General features: G+C 52.6%; 5 protein-coding genes across 5 annotated transcripts; 3 read left to right on the top strand and 2 right to left on the bottom strand.

Moving 5' to 3' along the window:
- Window positions 1-586: 586 nt before the first annotated feature.
- On the bottom strand, window positions 587-2,684 carry afeA (adenylate-forming enzyme AfeA; the record flags this gene model as incomplete). Its single annotated transcript, XM_024844832.1, has 3 exons — window positions 587-974; window positions 1,115-2,241; window positions 2,436-2,684. 3 exons carry the CDS (start codon window positions 2,682-2,684, stop codon window positions 587-589), a joined length of 1,764 nt encoding a protein of 587 aa, XP_024699679.1.
- Window positions 2,685-4,387: 1,703 nt separating this feature from the next.
- Window positions 4,388-6,690, top strand: P170DRAFT_513579 (integral membrane protein TmpA; the record flags this gene model as incomplete). Its single annotated transcript, XM_024855125.1, has 2 exons — window positions 4,388-4,410; window positions 5,076-6,690. The coding sequence occupies 2 exons, from the start codon at window positions 4,388-4,390 to the stop codon at window positions 6,484-6,486; spliced, it is 1,434 nt and encodes a 477-aa protein (XP_024699678.1). The 3' UTR covers window positions 6,487-6,690.
- A 680-nt stretch (window positions 6,691-7,370) lies between these two features.
- Window positions 7,371-8,309, top strand: P170DRAFT_458971 (uncharacterized protein; the record flags this gene model as incomplete). Its single annotated transcript, XM_024851831.1, has 2 exons — window positions 7,371-7,628; window positions 7,701-8,309. The coding sequence occupies 2 exons, from the start codon at window positions 7,371-7,373 to the stop codon at window positions 8,307-8,309; spliced, it is 867 nt and encodes a 288-aa protein (XP_024699677.1).
- A 1,966-nt stretch (window positions 8,310-10,275) lies between these two features.
- Window positions 10,276-12,253, top strand: P170DRAFT_450504 (sugar porter family MFS transporter; the record flags this gene model as incomplete). The annotated part of the gene is made up of 8 exons (XM_024851129.1): window positions 10,276-10,348; window positions 10,430-10,534; window positions 10,599-10,827; window positions 10,894-10,944; window positions 11,002-11,322; window positions 11,377-11,448; window positions 11,503-11,951; window positions 12,060-12,253. 8 exons carry the CDS (start codon window positions 10,276-10,278, stop codon window positions 12,251-12,253), a joined length of 1,494 nt encoding a protein of 497 aa, XP_024699676.1.
- Window positions 12,254-12,644: 391 nt separating this feature from the next.
- On the bottom strand, window positions 12,645-15,105 carry P170DRAFT_440679 (alpha-arrestin). Its single transcript, XM_024850134.1, has one exon. The coding sequence runs from the start codon at window positions 14,652-14,654 to the stop codon at window positions 13,050-13,052; it is 1,605 nt and encodes a 534-aa protein (XP_024699675.1). The 5' UTR covers window positions 14,655-15,105; the 3' UTR covers window positions 12,645-13,049.
- Window positions 15,106-18,699: the final 3,594 nt, after the last annotated feature.

Raw genomic sequence — 18,699 nt, 5'->3', positions numbered from 1 at the left:
GGCTATCAGTCGGATTTCAATCCCAGCTTGCTGACGGCCCTTACATACTACAGTCGACCTCGCGTCGGATACTTCAACAGCCAAGGGGAGAGAAAGGAAGTGATTCTTCAGGTCAGTTGGGGTGGGTTGATTTGCTACATCGAGGCAGGGCAGGCGTTGAAGGGAAAGACAGACAGAAAGACACGCAAGGAATCCCGGAAACCCGGCACGGGGCTTAGCTCTCCGTCTTTTCCCCGTCTCTCGCCGACAGGGAAAGCATGACATACAGCTGTCTGGCTGGAAGACGGGATGCAGGGTTCTCGATGCATGCATGATGTCATGGATCCCATGTAGGATTTGGGCAGGAGGTGAGAGGAAACAAAAATAAAATAAAATGAAGTCGTATGTATGGAATTCGTGAGAATCAAATGCAGAAATGTACACCTTTCGCGCAACGCCAGAAGTTCAGAAACCCATGCCCCGGAAAAATCATGCTAAACGCCGAATCCGTCCCAAGTCTTGGAAAACCACGAGGGAAAGGGGTCAGAGAGCAAAGAAAAGACGCTAAAATAGACGCCATCGGCTTGGTGCCCCCTCTCCTGGCATGTTAGACCGTAATGCGTTCGGGATGCATGAGCCCAACCGTCTGGAGACTAGCGCCTTTGAACCGCGTTAGCAGGGATGTGACTATCTCTCGGTACGTGTTCATCTGCGACAGCTTGAACCGTTGAATCTTCCCGCTGGCGGTGCGTGGGATCTCCTCCACAAAGATAATCCCTCCGTCTAGCGCCTTGTAGCTGGCCAATTGCTGGCGCGCGTACTGATACACTTCTTCCGCCGTCAACCGACTGGCTGTCGGCCCTTTCGTTCGCACGACAAAGGCTCGCGGCACTTCCGTGCTTCCATCTCGAGAATTGACGCCTGTCACGGCCGCATCTTCGATTCCGGGGTGTTTCAGCAGCACTGCCTCTATTTCTGCCGGGGCCACTTGCCATCTATGACATGCATGTCAGTTTGCTATTTTTTCCTTCTTGTTTGTTTGACCGAAGGGAATCAATGGAGGGGTAAATCGACCAGGGGGAGGGTTGAAAAAAAAAAAAAAAGAAAAGAAAAAGAAAAAAAAAGACCAACGTACCCTCGGACCTTGATCAACTCCTTTGTGCGTCCAACAATAAAATAATTTCCGTTGTTCACGTAAGCCACATCGCCCGTTCGAAACCACCCCTGTGCGTCGGTAGCATCGTTGCGTCCTTTGTAGCCAATGAGCACCCCGGCGCCACGTACATACAGCTCACCGGGGGTGTTTTCGTCCCAGACCGGGTGGCCATCGCGTCCCATGAGAAGCACCTCGTAGCCAGGCACCTGCCGTCCAATCCCTGCGGCACTTCCCGGGTCTCCGTAGCGGTTCTGGAACACCACGCCGACCTCGGTCATTCCCCACAGCTGCGACGCCTGCGCCTCGACATGGAGCATGTCCTGGAAATGCTGCATCGAACCCCCGTCGATGGGGGCGCCGGCCACTCCGACGTATCGCAATGACGACAGGTAGTCGGCGACCGGCAGCGGGGTCCGGTTGAACGTGTGAATCATGGCCGGGACCATGTAGGCCTCCGTAATCTGATACTGGTACACCGCCGCCACAAACTGGGTCAGGTCGAAGCGGGACAGCACGAACAAGGGCTGGCCACACCGGATGGGAAAGATGTGCGTCCAGAGTGCCCCAAAGAGGTGGAACATGGGCAGGGACATGAGTCGCGTTACTTGGTAGGGCACGTCGTAATGGATACTAAGATGATGCGACACAATGGCATGATGCGACAACAGGGCAGCCTTGGGAAGACCCCCGGTTCCGCTGGTGGAGAACATGGCGGCCGGCGTTGACTTCGCAATGGCTTCGTTATCGAAAGAAACCCAATCATTCTCGCCGTAGCCGAGAAGGTGGGCGAAGTTCAGACAACAGCCATCCCCACCCCCCGGCAGATACGCTACACCGGCAGCGGCATAAGCCAATGGCCCGGCCAGAAGGAGCTGGGTTATGTGATCCGGCGCGGTCTCGTCCAGCAGGCAAACCTGGCTGGGGAGCATGCCTCGGCTGGCGGAAACATCAAGGACAGTTGGCAATGCCTCGCGCGAAGTGATGATCAACTTGGGTTCGGCCAACTCCAGTATGTGCTCTAATTCCTTGGGTTGGCTGCGGGCATTCGAGCCCATGAACACGCCTCCGGCACCGATAATGCTGAAAAAGAGGGCGGGGTATATGATCTGCACGAAAAAAAAAAAAAGAGATCGAGTGAGTCAGTGCGAGGGAAATCAAGAAAGTGGGAAAGAGGGGCAGCATAGAAGAAGAGAAGCGGAATAGAAAAAAAAAATTACATTAAAAAAAAAGGAAGAAAGTATAATCCCCGCAAAAAAAAACTGGGGTTGCATATTCGGTGTAGAAAAAAAAAAATACTTACATTGTTTCCCAGGTGGACCAGGACACAATCACCACGCTGGACATGATGGGCCTTGAGACCGGCAATCAGAGTACGCACCAGCACTCTGAACTGGGCGGCATTGAGAGAACGCGAGGGGTCTTCGGCATCGATAAAGATCGGGCGCTGTTGATCGTAGTGGACTGGGCCCCGAAACGCGAAGGACAACAAGTCGGTGTATACGGAAGGACCCGGTTGGGGATCCGCCAAGGACGATTCCCAGAGACCCATCTTTCAGAACTTGGCCAACTTGGTCCAGTTGGTCGGTCAGGGCGGTATGGAGAGGATGGAGAGGCAGGGAAGGCAGTGAAATAGAATTGATGGGAAGGTGCGCGAGAGAGAAAAGGAGAATTGGGTGTGGGGGAGAGAAGTGAATTGTCCTGTACAGGGGAAGTGAATGAAGGGAACAAAATAACTTCAAACAATGGGAAGTTCGCGCGAGATAAATACCCTCCTACCGGAAGGCTCCCAAACGGAACCAAAGGTTTTTGTCATGCTGGAGACATCTCAAAACCGATGTCAAATTAAACAGGGTCGTCCCCGGGGCCTTCGACCTGGGATGAGAGCTCCCAATGATTTGGAATTTGGAATTTGTTAGGGCGTGGCGCCCAAACCCGACACATCGTCACTCAGCAAGTCTCCGCTGAGATCGGGACGCTGATCCTTCGACCGGCTATGGAGACGCTTGCGGCTAGTCGGTCAAGTCACAGCAGCAGTTCAGATCTCAGCCGGTGGGTCGCTCATGGCCAAGTCGAAAAAGCAACTCGCAGGCGAACATGTCCCGTCATGCAGACGAACTAGGTTCATGATCACCTGTCTCCATAACTTAAACCAATATTGGGCAGCCCTCAGCCCGACTGGTCCCTGTCACCCTTCCGTCGCTCATTGGACTGTGCGGTGCCTGTCATTGTCGTCCAGGACCTCGTCTATCGTCCTTCAGGTCGTCCGCTCGACTGTGCCAGGTCCCGTTCGTCCGTGCAGCTGAGCCCTGCCCTTCCCATCCTTGTGATCCCAACCGCACTAACGATCCAAGCCCCAGGGGCTAATGACTTCTTGGAAGGTGTGCAAAGTCCAATCCAAGGTTCGACTGACATCGGTAGGTTATGCTCGATCCGGCGGGAGCCAAGTATCCACCCGAAAGGTCCAAGCCAGGCTGACGTCTTTTTTTATTTTTTTATTGTTCGTTTCGACTCGAATCCCAGAACGCCGTGCAGGCAAAGCCTTCCTTCTCTCGTCCCCTCGTCTCTGGCCCTCTTGGATGGCTTACCCTTGTTAACAAACCCCGCCCGCTAAGACCGACAAGGGGGGAAAGATAGAGGGTGGGTATGTTGGACTATGCCATTGTATCTGACCTCGACTAATCACTAGGATCCTATCATCCGGATAGAGTCCGATGACGGACCAAGTCTCCAGTACCCCTCTTTTCTTCAGCAGCCGAGTAGAATCCGAGGATCGACCCATTGTCAGAAAAATCAAGGAAGAAAAAAAAAAGAAAAAAGTAAAAAGAAAAAAGTCCTGTGTACATCGCATGGACTGGATCGTGCTTTGCCGAGCCTGTCAAGCGAATCTCTCGATCATCCCCACCTCGTGGATCACGATGGGACCGATTATCTCCCCATCAGCGCGCATCGTTCGTTATCACGATCCTGGGACGGTGGAGCATGGGGTGGCGAGCGCCTTGTCTTACTCAAGTCGTTCTTGTGCACACGCCGATCCAGGATCCCTGACCGGGCTGCATTGCCCACTTTGAACGGGAAAGGCATGGGAAGCGTCGCATTCTCTAGACCGTTCGGTTCAGCCCAGCATTACCGCTAGACTCGTAGGCCAGTGGATGGGGCTTGGATCCTTGTCCCCCTCGTGGCACCGTTCATTGGCTCCCTGTCCATTCCGTTTGCGGACGATGGAGAGCTGAGGGTCGAAGTCAGAAAGACATCATGCCATCCGGCGGTGCTCATTGGTAAACTCTTTTTCCCGACTAGTATGGCGGAACAGAATCCCGTACAATAGTCTTGTTTCGGAGGACGATGGAGGGGGAGTAGGATCGAAATTGCGAGAGAGAAAAAGAAAAATTAAAAAGAAAAGTGGAATTGAAGACCGAGATGGAGCGCGGCATTTGGTCAGGCTCAGGTGAGAAGAGAGGAAGATGGAGAAAACACGCGGGCTGTGGACGACGGGGCGATGTAACTGCCCCCATTGGGAAATGCGCGGCCTGAGGAGGGCACAGTGAATGGCGTCATGCAGCCTCAGGCTTCTCTTCCTTCGTCCTCTTTCTTTCCTTTCGCTTGTCTCGATGTGCCTCGTTCCCCTTGCTCCACCGTCGGTCCTGCGTCCACTAGGCGGGCCCTTCCTTGTGGTATATTACTATACGGCCTCGAGAGACGGGGACTTCCTTTGTTTCGCATCAATGGTCTTTCACAAATCTCCATAAATAGTCAGACATACTTGCCTTCATCCTTTCATTGCTTTGTCTCTCCACCTCATTGTTCCGTGTCTCACGGTTCTCATCGTTCATTCGCTGCCTTTTCTCCGATCTCATATCCTTACCCAAGCAACCATGTCGTGGTCAGAGAAAAGCGTCGTCTCAGTTCCTCCTGCAGCCGTGTGTGCGCTGGGCTCGTCTAGGTCCAGCGATGCCACACTGGCAGATGCAGACCACACCATCTTCAAAACTATCCCCGAGAAAGTGGAAGAGCATCCACAAGTCCAAACCTCCTTTGATGTCGAGGCTCAAGTCCACCACAAGCAGAAGAGCTTCGCTTCTATCCGTTATCATTTCCTCAATATCTACCGTCGTCTGTTCACTCTGGTCTTCTTGGCCAACGTCGCGGTCTTCATTGCCATCTTTGTATCAGACCGAAAGCTCCTGGCTTTGGTAAACGCTACGGCTGCCAACCTGCTCGCTTGTGGCCTGGCTCGTCAGCCCCTGGTAGTGAATGCCATCTTCTTCACCGTGTGCTCGATACCCAGGACTGCTCCGCTGGCGATTCGTCGAATTGCGTCGAAGGTATACCACTACGGCGGAGTTCACAGCGGATGCGGGATTGCCTCGTTCATCTGGTATGCGGGCTTCGTGGGGTTGATGTCCAAGGAATACTGGGCTCCGCCGACGGGCACATCTACAATCTCAGCCGCTCCGGTAGCTGTGGCATATGTCATCTTGGTCTTGTTGCTGTTGATCATCATCGTGGCATACCCCGGCTTCCGCTTCAAGAAACACGATTATTTCGAGCTCACACATCGGTTCTCCGGGTGGCTCATCGTCGCACTCTTCCTGGTCCTGCTTCTTCTCTTTGTGAACGAGATCAGTGCAGCTGAAAACGTACCATTCGGTATCTTCCTGGTCAAGCTGCCGGCCTTTTGGTTTCTCGTGGTCACTGTCGTGGCCATTATCCATCCATGGGTTTTCCTGAGGAAGGTCCCCGTGCAGCCAGAGTATCTGTCACCCCATGCCGTCCGACTGCACTTCAACCACACCACAACCACCTTCGGCAAGGGTATTCAATTAGCCAAGCACCCTCTTCGAGACTGGCACGGCTTTGCTACCTTCCCAGACCCCGATGGAAAAAGTTTCTCTTGCCTCGTGTCCAAAGCCGGGGATTGGACTTCGGGATGCATCAAAGAACAACCCACTCACCTCTGGAAGCGAGGAGTGCTCATCTATGGCTTTGCGTACGCCATGCGAGTCTACAAGAGAGTTGTCGTCGTCACCACAGGCTCCGGCATCGGTCCCTGCCTCTCGTTCCTGGGTGATGACAACCGCCCCGACCTTCGTGTCGTGTGGCAAACTCGAGCTCCACTGCGAACGTATGGCAAGGAGGTTCTCAACCTGGTATCCAAAATGGACCCCAACCCCGTCATCATCGAGACCAACCAGTCCGGTCGCGTGGACATGGTGCCCATCATTCGACAGCTGTATCAGGAGTTCGACGCTGAGGCCATCTGCGTTATCAGCAACCCCTTCGTAACCAAGAAGATTGTTTATGAACTAGAATCCAGCGGCGTACCTGCGTTCGGGCCCATCTTCGATTCATGATCTGGTTTATCATGGTTCATTTCACTTTCTTCCTTCACCATTTTTTGACCTTTTTTTCTTATCTTCTCTCCTCTCTCCCACCATGTTCTTGACGGTTGACCCGAAGAGCAAAGGGCGCAGTGCAGGACGAAGGAAATAAGAACTAAATCATTCGCACATGTACATACCCATCTAGTTCATTCAAACAAAGGAAATAGTTCATACCACCCACAGGCGTCAGCCGACCGCACAACAAAGCGGAAAAGTAAATCCATTCTGCACCATACAAACACCGCCGTCTGCTGTCGTGTCCATGGATGCGAGACAGGGACAAAGCGCCACAGCCCTGCTTACTTGCAGCTGACAATGCCAAACCGCTCACTTCTTGTGTCGCAGATCCATCTGACCTGCTACGCCTCCTGGGTTTGTATCCGACCCCATCTACATCTTATTAACGGGAGGAAAAGAGCAAAAAATGAGTCGTAGTTGAAACAGCGATGAAAGGCAACTTTATAGCCCACGCACGCCATTGCCAAGCGGCAAGGAGACACCATCATCCCTGCATAAATTGATATCGGAAGCGGAAAGATGATTACACCGGTCAAAGGAGGAACCTCCGATTATGTGGCCACGTCGGCCAAATATTTGATAGTTAGGCACTCAAGCACCCATGCTATGGGCTACGTTTAGTAGAATATTACAGTTTTCCTAGGTTCTACTACCTGCCTGGGTCTCGTGCAATTAGGCCAATCGACTACCTCTGTCCATTCCCCTGAGCAGACCTTCGAGTACGGGTGGACTCTTCCCCGAGAATCCACTCCAATTAAGTAGGGGCACTCCATTATCTATTATTCAACAAGTCATCATTCGGCTTTCATCTTCGATCCGCTTCTATTGGGGCGATCATGAGTTGGCTAAAACGTCATCCCCTGTCTTCTCTGGACACTACTTCGCAGGCCGGGTCGGATGGTGACGACAAAATTAATGAATCCCGAGACTGCTCAGACACCGAGTCCTCATATAGTAGTGCATGCGCGTCTAATGGTGGATATGGCACGGATGATACTCTTGCTGTTACTCGGGTGTTAGAACAGTATGGTATCCCTTGCTGTCTGGTTGGTATAGCTGCCCTCGTTTTCTACGGCGCTGGCAGAGTTCGTGATGTAAGTCGCTCAGGAGCTCTGTATCTCCTATCTTTTCATGCAGAGACTAATATTATCTGTCTCATGTCGCAGGACTGGGAAATCTGCGTTCCAACAGAGCTCGTGGGTCAGGCAGCAGAGCTACTACAGTCAGAACCACACGCAACGCAGTATCGCCTAGTCAAACTGTGGCCCTATTACAGTCCCTGCTCTCTTATCCACACATACCACCGGTTCAAAAGCAGAGAGATTGATCATTACTTCTTCCTTGTTCCTTCAATCGACATGCATATTGACTGTGACCCTTCCAACTTCATACGCAGTCCCAGAGGGTTGCCATATCCCAAGCTGGATGTCTTTATTCAAAGCTGTTTAGACACCTGTGACATGCTCCAGCTTTGCGATGTGATAGACGGTACCAATGTTTCAGAGGAGTGGGGCGAGATTAACCTTGACCTTGAGGGTACTAACGATGTAGAATGGGCCATAGAAAAGAATAAGAGGGGAGAGGAGTTTGGCGGAAAGTGGGCTCATTCTCTGTTTGCCTGGGGAGGACGGAGGAACAAACGGGAGATGTGGCTGTCATTGGTGCGCACCAAGGAAGACAGGTTGGACTGGACAAAGCCCAAGGATGTCTTGATAACTCAATATCGTGTTATAGGCGCGCCGGATCCCTGGACAGAGCTGTCTGACATGTTTTAATGGTCTCTAGCGGGTATTCAGTCTGGTTTATCAATAGCTCTATTTGAACTTGAGGGGAGTTGAGGGGCTTTCCTCTAGATGGATACACGAGAAAGTCTATATCCTTATACCCGTCGCTCGAAACCGCAGAATAAGTCGTACAACAAGCACATAGACCTAGACAGGCATCCAATTGATGGACTGTGTACGACGCTTCTAAATAACAGCCCCGAAGACATCAATAAGATTGACAGAACAATAGGGTAACTGGTCCATATAGCTGAGGCCACGTCACCCACGGGAAATGGTCGGCTGCGTCTCGCATTGTCGTTTCTTTGTTCTCGATATGCAAGGTATCCGCGCCACCGAGTAATCCTGAGAAAGGGGGATTCCCGAGGATTTGGTGAGCCAATCCAGAAGAATGACATGAGTTGGTCAGATGAGGCGATAGCGATGGCTTGGAGTGTTGGATAGAGCAAGGAATCCATGGGGTGGAGGCGAGCGTTTCATGGGTCTGAGGGGGATGTGTTCGGGGTTGATATAACTCCCGAATCACTAATTGATTGACCCACATTGCCTGGTCAATAACTGTTAAATACATTCTTCAAGGAGTGGTGTTGGGCTTTTTGCTTGACGGTGGTTTTGTCGACGTTTCGTGGCTTTCTTTCAGGTATGAAAACTCAAGATGGCAGCAACGGCTATGGAATATTCGATTGGTTGATTGATTGATTGGTTTTCTCTAGGTTTGGGGCAGTGGCCGGCCATCTTGTGTCGACGCGAGATCCTACTTAGATGTCCGCGAGATCAGCCATGCATTCCTGGCAATTTTCAGCGCGTCAAAATGGAATACACATCCAATGGGAACAGAATCTGAATCATTCTGTTCTTCCGGTCAGAGTATTCTCTCTACCTGGACAGTGAATGGGGAAGACTCCGACTTTGTGCCATATCGACCTGCCTTTCAAACGACAGCGACAATGAAGCAACGTTCAAGACTTGTGGACGTCCTTCAAATCAGAGAACATTCTATCCTGTACAAGGTGAAGAGGATAAGAATGTAATGAAAACTCCGGGATACAAAGGAGATACGGTGGCTGACTATAGCCATTCTTGAGACAAGCCAGCAGGTCGACCATATTGTCTTCTCAAAGATCTTAGTCGCGGTCAGCTGCTAATCTATTCTATTCACAGCAGTGACAGGCCAGTGCACTTCGAGCCAGCCCACGCAGAGACAAAACTTGATCCCAAACCTGGGCGGCCTTGGCGTGAATGACGCTCAGGCTAATTCGGAGAGGATTCGAGGCCGCAGGAAATCGCAAACTCCACCAGAGTCCGAGTCAGAGTCTAGGTCTCCCCATCAACGACAAAAGAGAACGACAGTCATGCCATTCCCCTGCCAAACCGTTTTCACTCTGTTCTCGTGATTTGCAAACCCTTCACAAGACAAGGGGCGATGGAGCAAGCTTTGTCTCTCAACCGCCACAATTTCTTCGATCATCGCAGGTCACCGTTCATTGGCGGAATTTCAGCAGGACTCGCCATCCAAGCGACATCAGTTGATGCCGAGAGCCTGGACTGCCCGATGCCGCACCGAGCGAAGACAGGAAATTCCGAAAACCTGATGAATATTGCCTAAATGCGAGCGCCGACTTCCGCGACGGACCGGCGAGACATGGAGAATTCCAGGCATATTTATCCGGCGCCAGAGGCTACGATTGAGACCGACTCATTTCAGAAAGGCGATGGTCCAATGCCAGGAGCAGGCGAATCGGCCCATTTAGCCTGTCAGGCCTGTGCCAGGATCGACTAGACCGGCGCGGTGGGGACTGGGGATATTAGGTCGTATCCGGGGCTCTCTCCATGGGGTGCAAGACCGTCCTGCGTCTGGTCGTCGCCATCCGTCTTTTCTCTGTTAAAAGGAGGGGATTTCCCCACTGCGCTGGATGCGAGATGGCGTTAGAGAAGCAATCGCGGGTTCAGTGCAAAGATGGGCAAGTTCTACACGATCGGAGTGGCATGCTTTGCTGCCACCGGTAGTTTTCTATTCGGTTATGACTCGGGTGAGTTGCATCTTTGCGACAGAATGAATACTGAACGGCAGTGGTGTTTTCTGGATCGCTTTACTCATGGACTGTATCTAGGTGTCATGACCGATGTCATCGCATCGCCGAACTTCCTCGAATTCTTCGACACGACCAAAACATCCTCGATCATCGGAGCGATCAACAGCACCTTTTCTGGCGGAGGCAAGTTCCACTTTCAATGCAATAGAATGAAAAGTCCACCGCTAATATGGCACGACGCCAACAGCCGCTATCGGAGCCCTGACGGCCGGTCTGACCATCGATCGGTTTGGACGAAAAGCGACCATCCAGCTCGGCGCATTGCTGGCCACCATAGGCGCTATCCTGCAGTGTGCCGCCATGCAATTGGCCATGATCCTGGTGGGTCGCATCGTGGCCGGCTGGGCCGTTGGCACCATGAGCATGTCCGTTCCTGTTTACCAGGCCGAGTGCGCGCATCCTAAAACACGAGGCTTGTGAGTTGAGGCCTTTACAGAGCTGAACCACCATTACAACCAGGTCAACTAATGGCGGGGAAACAGCATTGTTGGACTGGCACAGCAGATGATTGGCGTGGGTTTCATCGTTAGCACGTACGTCCGCTGGTCTGACTGACATCTGGGGTTGCTGCTAATCTCGGGAACCAACAGATGGATCGGCTATGGATCTCTCCACGCCCCGGACGATAATAGCGTCCAGTGGAGATTCCCCTTGGCCTTCCAAGGCCTGCCTTCGATCATGCTCTTTTTTGGCCTGTTTTGGCTGCCCGAATCTCCGCGTCATTTGATAGAGAAGAAAAAGGATGAGGAGGCCCTGCGTGTGCTGAAGCGACTTCATTACGATGGCACCAACGAGGACTGGATCCAATCCGAATATACCGAAATCAAAGCCACCATCGATGCGGAGCGAGAAATCACCGCGCCCGGATGGCTGGTGATGTTCCAGGTGCCTCAATGGAGGACCCGGCTATTGTATGTCCCTGAATTAATTCCCAGTCTATCTCCAGAACTAACACCCTCCTCCAGCCAAGGCACTTTAGTCCAAGTCTTCACCCAAATGACCGGCATCAACGTCATCAACTACTACCAAAACATCATGTACACCTCCCTCCCTTCCACCTCACCCTCCACCAACTAACCCCAAACCCTTAGGTACGAAAACCTCGGAATCACCGGCAACCGCGCGACCCTTGTAACCGGCATCTACAACGTGGTTGGCCCGCTCGCCAACCTGATCTTCATCACCTTCTTCCTCGACCGGGTCGGCCGCAAGAAGCCGCTCATCTTCGGCGCCGCCGCCATCACCATCGCCCTGGTCTGCGAAGCGGCCCTCAACTCGCAGAACCTCGACGGCACGCGCACCAGCTACAGCATCGGCGGCGTCTTCTTCCTCTTCTGCGTCACCTGCCTCTACTCCGTCTCCTTCGGCTCCATCAGCTGGGTCTACATGTCCGAGGTCATGCCCATGCAGATCCGCGGCAAGGGGAACGCCTTCGCCACGGGCATCGGGAACTGGGTCGTTAGTACGATCTGGAGTCAGGTGTCGCCGATTGCGTTGGATAAGCTGGGGTGGAAGTTTTACTTCATTTTTGCGTGTTTTAGTATGTTCCCTTCTTTCCCCATCCCGTTCACCTCCTTGGGTACTGGGACCTTCTGCGGGCTACATTCCTCGAGATAAGTGACCTGGACTACGATACTAACGTAATTAGACGTCGTCGTGACCATCCCCACCATCTTCTTCTGGTTCAAAGAGACCAAGCAGAAGTCGCTGGAGGAGATCGATCTGCTCTTCGGCGGTAGGGCGCTCGGGATGCTCAGTAACGATCTGAACGAGAAGGGTCTGGAGGTGGACCATCACTCGGCCGTGGAGCAGGTCGAGCATGCGACTGAGAAGAAGGAATAGCCAGTCTGTATGGAATACTAGCATATCTATCTGTTCCTTGGGTTGAAGTGGAGGGTGGACATGCGTGTGAGCTTAGACTGCGAGTGGTGCTCCGCGGAGTTACTGTTCCGATGTCTGGCTGGTTGTCTAGATTATAGATGGATATGATAAATATATAGGTTTAAGAAGTGAATGATTTTGCACGGTTATGAAATATACTGCGATGATGATTCTTGAAGGTGTCCGGTCCTAGTTAGAAATAAATATTGGATCTCAGGCTCATTATTCCGAATCATACACAACTACTGCATACCCAAAGGAGGATCTACAAGTTTCAAGAAGTACGACCAGTTTAAACGTTGTAATTAAGGCATAATTTCATTAAATACTGTCCAGATGTGTCTTCAACACTGCCATCACGGGGTATGCGCAAAAGTAACATGAGAGAAAAGAAAATAGAGAAAAGCAATGTGAGAAAGTAAATGCAGCCCCGGACAGATATGATGGGTATCATAGCAAAAAATACAAAAAGCAAATCAACAACTTTTTTTTAATCCCGATTTTTCCGCAGAGGAAAAAAGAACATGATTCGTGTCGTTTGGTGAACAAAGGAAAGGAGCAGAGAAAGACGATTCCATATTAGGTGCTGTAATTGCAAAGAATTGTTGAAGAAAGCGAGCAAGCAATCTTGTTTGGAGTTCGAGTTGAAGTCGTTCCATTCATCAGGTGTATTCGTAAAGTCATAAGGTGAAAAAGAAATGAAAATGAAAATGGTTGAAGCGGTCGGTCGGGGTATTCGAATCCGAATGAGTCAAAGCTATTCGGACGCTTGGGAGTTGGCAGATGGGGCTCGGGTTCGGCTTCCGAGCTCCATAGGCTCCGTGGTCAAATCATCGTTGGTCAGCCGGGATCGTCCCCGAGTAGACGAGTGCGTGGACTCGCTGTCCAAGCGGAGAGAGTCCATGTGCTCTAGATCCTCGTATTCCGGGAGTGCAAGTGGCGACCCGCTGTAGTCTTCCATGATGCTGCTACCGTCGAGCATAGTGTATCCGGGAGGGCTGGCGGGCACGTCCTCGTAAACGGGAGGCATCTCCTCGTCCCAGCTGATGCCAAGTCCGCTCCGTTCGGTGACATGCAAGTGGAATTGCATACGAAGCACTCGCGCGGCCCCCGTGGGCGTAATGAGCCTGGTGTTGCGGTTGGGGCAGAATTCCTCGGCGACAATCAATTCGATGACGAGGTTGTGCTTGGCTTCCAATCCACCGGGCGCTTCGAGATCGCAGACCGGGTTGCAAGTGGGGTTGATGTTGGCCTCGAACTGCATGCTGATTTCGCCGCCAGCGGTGTCGAAATCGGTCTTCCAGCCCTCCTTTTCTTCGTTGTGGCCAATGATGCGGGTCTCTTGGTGGAGGACCCCCTTTCCTTCGCCCCCGATCTTGTGCGCATGCTTGGAGCAGGCCGTGGAAACGATCTTCTGGTGTTCCTCAATCCGCCACATCATCTTGCGCAGGCGCCAGCGAGTCTGGGTCTCGTCGCCCTTGTCAACGACTCCGCTGAGGGTCATCTGAACGGGGAATGTGCCGATGGGGTGCACGACGGAAGGAAGGACAATTCGGCCGGTCAGGTTGGTTGGGGGGAAAATACGGATCGAGGACTTGTCGTTCCCGGGAAGAATCGCACGCTTGATGTGCAGCGGCATCTCGAAGTTGTATTCTTCACCGTTCACATTGTGGGCGTGTGCGGACAAGAAGTATTCGATCTTGCCCAGAGAGCCGTTGCAGGACGCAGGCGAGTTACCGGGGAATAGATAGCTGAAGGGGAACTCATGGTCGCCGCTCTTCAAGCTCAGCGGCTCGGTCAGGAAGTTCCAGTGAGTCAACTCGTCGGTGCGAGAGGAACAGCTAGAGCATTCCCTCGACACCGGCTTCTTCGTCGTGATCTTGGTCATCAGGCGCATGTCAAACTTATCCACAAAGATCGGTTCCGCTCGCTCCGTGACGGTGATTTTCAAGCGTCCCGAGAAGAGCGCTCCTGTGGAGTTGGCAGGGGTTCCGTAGCAGACAAGGGGGGGAGACTCGACGACCACGTCCAATTTCGCAGACGACCCCGATGCATGATCATTGGCATGGCGTTCCTTCGAGCGAGAAGCCCGTCGGTATCCACGCTTCTTGTCCTTGCTGTGCTCCCTGTGAGGGTGGATAAGGTGATCCAGTTGATCCATCGCAAAGGATAGGCGGCGTTCCGGAGAACGTGCCCTCTCGGGATGGGCCGTCACGGTGGGCTTCTTAGAAGCCATGGCCGGGTTCGGGATCTCATTCACAGACGAGGTAGACGACGAGTTGGAGTGGGAGGAGATGGAGGAAGGGTGGTTGTGAGAGTGGGAGTGGTGGCGCACGAAGCTGGGGAGAAGTCGGCCAGGCATGGTGTCTGAATGTAACGACGACGCCGTGCCTAGCAGATAATAGGGTGGTTTATGAAGATTTCGGAGATAGATCGACGTCTATCGGCAGGTGCTTGGGAAGTGGTGTGGTGTGTTCGGTGTTTTAGACCCGTGGTATTCGAACTGTCAAAGCGTGGATAGTTGTGCTTCAGGATTCAGTGCGGTGTTGCAAAAGTTGAGTTTCCAAGGAAACAATCCAAAACATAATCTTCCGGCTTGAGGATTGGGTGATGACGGGCGTTCGATTTGAATTTGGCCTGCGCGTCACAGGCTCTGCAAGAGTACAGGTGGGAGGAAACTATAAAAGCATGGGATGACGACGAGGTTATTGGAGAAGAGAGGAGCGAAGTGAGGATGATATAGATCTTCTCTATAGTCTACCAGGACCCAACACAAATGCCAAAAGAAACAAAGAAAGGCAGAAAGAAGAAAGTGGGCGAGCAGCTGCCTTTGAATGACTCCGAACAAGCTTTTCTTTATTAGCTCCAGAAAAACCAGAATATATACTCCAATACCAGACAGACCCTCCGACTTTTTTTTTTTTTTTCTGAAAAAGAATTTTAATTTTAATTTTTTTTTTCTGGGCCAGTTTCTAGGAGGTTCCCACCATGTAACAGGTACCATTTGTTCCCTGGTCTGGCCACTCTCACGTCTCCGTCACATCGGGCGGGCAACTACAAAAGTGGGGCGCGGCAGAAAAAAGGCCTTACCGTACGCCTTTCCGTACGTGACAATACGGCCACCGCCCCCGGTGTCAAATGGGAATCGGTCGGCCAGTCTTGGCGGGCCAGAATTTTCCCCGAGGAGATTCGCGACGATTCTGACATCGGCCTGTTCTCATCATGAGCCAACGGGCTTGCGTGTTCGCCCGCAATTCTGGCTAACCCTGCCCATTCCACATTACATCACCGCGGCAGGCGGTACTCTTCTCCCGGGAGCTTTATTGTTTAGGTATTTAATATTTATTTAATACGGCGTGTTTCGATCAGAATTAGGGAATGGAGTCGACGGATGGAGTCACTCGTAAGCATGAATCTTCTAGATTCCAGAATTCGGCACGCAGATCACGCAACGACTTGCAACAACAATGACACCAGACTGGCGGACAATGGTTTGATTGGATCTTGAGGCCGGAGTCTTTGCTCATGGAGGGGCTTTTTGTCAAAGATCTGAGGAAGATCCCGACGGAATCGACAACCGACCAAGTCGGTCCAAAATGATGCGATGGCCTGCCATCCAACATGTGAGATCGACAAACAGCTCCCTGGTGATCCGATTGAGGTGGTATTTGGTCAGGTACCGCCTTCGCTGGCCGTGGCTGATCAACAAACACCTCGCCTCCATTCCCGGACCTACGGCGTACACCTCGTCACCTCGGATTATTAGGATTACGGCGTCTACACTTGCATGGATGGTCGACACCCAGAATCCTCTTGCATCATTTGACAACATTCAGCCGAAGGATGATCGCAATATACTCTCCTGGTCTAGCAGAGTTTCCCCAACACATGACGCTCCAATCTGCATCGGCGAAAAGCCCGTGCGCCATGACTCACTGGTGATTTCCCGGGTCCGTCACTACGCAGTAGATGCCATGCGTCCCGAGACCATCTGAGCCCTACCTGGCCCTGGATGGCGCTCCTTTGGACAAATGGACTCACGCCTCGCTTGTGGATCCCCCGTATGCGCAAGTGGTGACTTGGGACCTGGGGCATGGTGGAGGTCGTCACGACGGCGGTCCAGTGTCCATGATTGAATCCTGATTGACGCCCTCTTTTGAGACGCGATCATTTGATCCGCTTGCCCAATTGTAAATGGAATGTTGCGATTGTCCTTTGACCGCCGTCCCAGGGATCCGGGGGCTGAGTCAGGTTCTAGACGGACTGGACTGTGTACAATGTTCCGCACCATCCAGCGTGATTGGCCCGTTCCATACTTAGAAACCAAGGGCTGCCACGACATCGACAACAGCGAAACATCAGAGACCCATCTTCGTTTCAATTGACAGGGTAAGTGACGACGGACGGATTGACAGGGCCTCGTACCCCTACCCCCTTGCCAGCAGGGTCGCGCTACGGGCGACGAGCACCGGGGTTCTTTGCGGGCAGGGAGCCAACTCGGCACCCGTCATCCGGGCCTTGCAGTTTGCTTTGCTGCTTCGAGCAGGTCAGCTGCCGTCATCGAACCATCACGTGGCGTCATTCGTTGCCCTCAAGGTCCGACGTTCCTTAGGCGGTCTGGCGCAAGTCCTGCCGTACCAGCGGTGACCGGCCCCGATACGCGGGTGTATCGTACCATACGGCCGTCGTGGTGGCCGCGCTAGTTGGAGATCCTCTGGATGGCTGATGCCGCCTTTCCTATTCGGCGTTAAGGAGGGGCAGACCGCATTTGGGAGACGACGCTGGACCCGTCCAAACGCTTTGGGAAGGTTTCCTGGGAAAAAAAATTCTTTTACAGAATTTTTATCGTCGGCAGAGTTGTATGGTTGCAATTCGGTCGAGGTCCCACCGAATAGAGGGGTCAACGGGAAAACAAGACACCACAAAAAAATTAAAAAAAAAAAATAAAAATAAAAAAAGCTCTCAATCAACCGCATTTGAAAGCGCAACTGCAATTCTGAACTGTCCAGTATGGACCGACTATGCTATTGTGGTAAATGCATACGGAGTATAGTTACTACGGAGTACCACTCCGAACCTCCCAGCAGGATTATGTGATCCCGTCGCGGTTCTCTCCTTAGAACTACTACTTTCGGACAGGGCCAAGGCGCGCCCTAGAAGGAACATTTCTGGGCAATCTATATTTTTGCCTATGATTCCTGTCCTCAGCTGCACCGGCCCAAGTTCCCCGCACTGCAGGGAATCGAGCATCTGCGGGGCATTGCATCATCCGACCGTCTCGGAGGTGATGCCGTTGGCCACGACGTCCGGGGATGAGAGCGCAATTTATACCAGGACGAACGTTGAACGTTGACGCTGTAGAAAACAGTCACAATATCAGTTGATGGCGATGGCAGAGAAGAGCCCACCCTGCCTTGTTCTAGACACGTTCGCTGTCAGGAGAGGAAAGGGGGGAACTGGTCTCCTGAACGAATCGCCGCCCTCCCGCACCCTCCCCATTACCTAACAGAATGGTCGCCCCGGCTGCCCATTGGAAGCGCCGCTGCCCTGGCGATGCTTGGGCCTGAGTCCCTTCCTGCGCGCCGAAGATCTGTCAAGGAAAACGTTGGCCGTCCCGACTCTGTAGCGTTTCGGCACGAGAAGGCCACTGTGCCCCCCGGATGGCCGACTCGATCATGCCAGAATGATCGGGTGCGATGCGGTCTGGCCGTTCAGAGTTCCGACTGATCGCCCTGTATCACCACCACCTGCATATGTGCACGGTTTCTTCCGCGGAATTTTCCCATTGGATGGGACTTCCTTCCCACTTTATGATGCTCAATCCGGCGGTCCAGTCAGCTACGGCCCTGCTGCCACACCGATCATTCATGTCTGATCCGAACGATGGTACGCGGCCAGGTACTTTGTGAGGTCCAGGACCTAAGCTACCTTAGCTACCTGCGTAGGTTTCAGCCGGTGCTTCAATCCAGCATCAACATGCCGATTTCCTCTTTCGGCATGGCTCCTGGATGGGTTCTACGGAGTACGTCCTGAGCTCTGAGTCGTAACTCGTCACCGGCCCGGTCTGGGGCTCCGATGTTGGGCGGAGAAGGCTATCGAGGATCACGTCAACTTGTTTCGGTATCAAAATAGGGAGTGCAATTGAGGGATTATCACGTTCAGCGTTCACCGAGCATGCCTGTGCTCTCTCCACTTGCAGGGACCTGGGTGACCTCTGCTGTCCGCTGCCAATAAGGTACTCACCTGCCTAATACGGCCCCTGTCGTCTACTAGGTACTACTGCGTAGTTCCCCGTCGATTGCTACAGCTAGCTACCAGATGATGTACACAGCATGAACCGCATCGAGTCCTGGATATGCATGTATGGAGCATGGACCTCTCCCCATCGAATGCAGATTACACGACAG

Source organism: Aspergillus steynii, assembly GCF_002849105.1.
Source record: "Aspergillus steynii IBT 23096 chromosome Unknown P170scaffold_9, whole genome shotgun sequence".
NCBI lineage: Eukaryota > Fungi > Ascomycota > Eurotiomycetes > Eurotiales > Aspergillaceae > Aspergillus > Aspergillus steynii.
The sequence above is the reverse complement of the archived record's forward strand: the minus strand, read 5'-3'. Positions and strand labels throughout refer to the sequence as shown.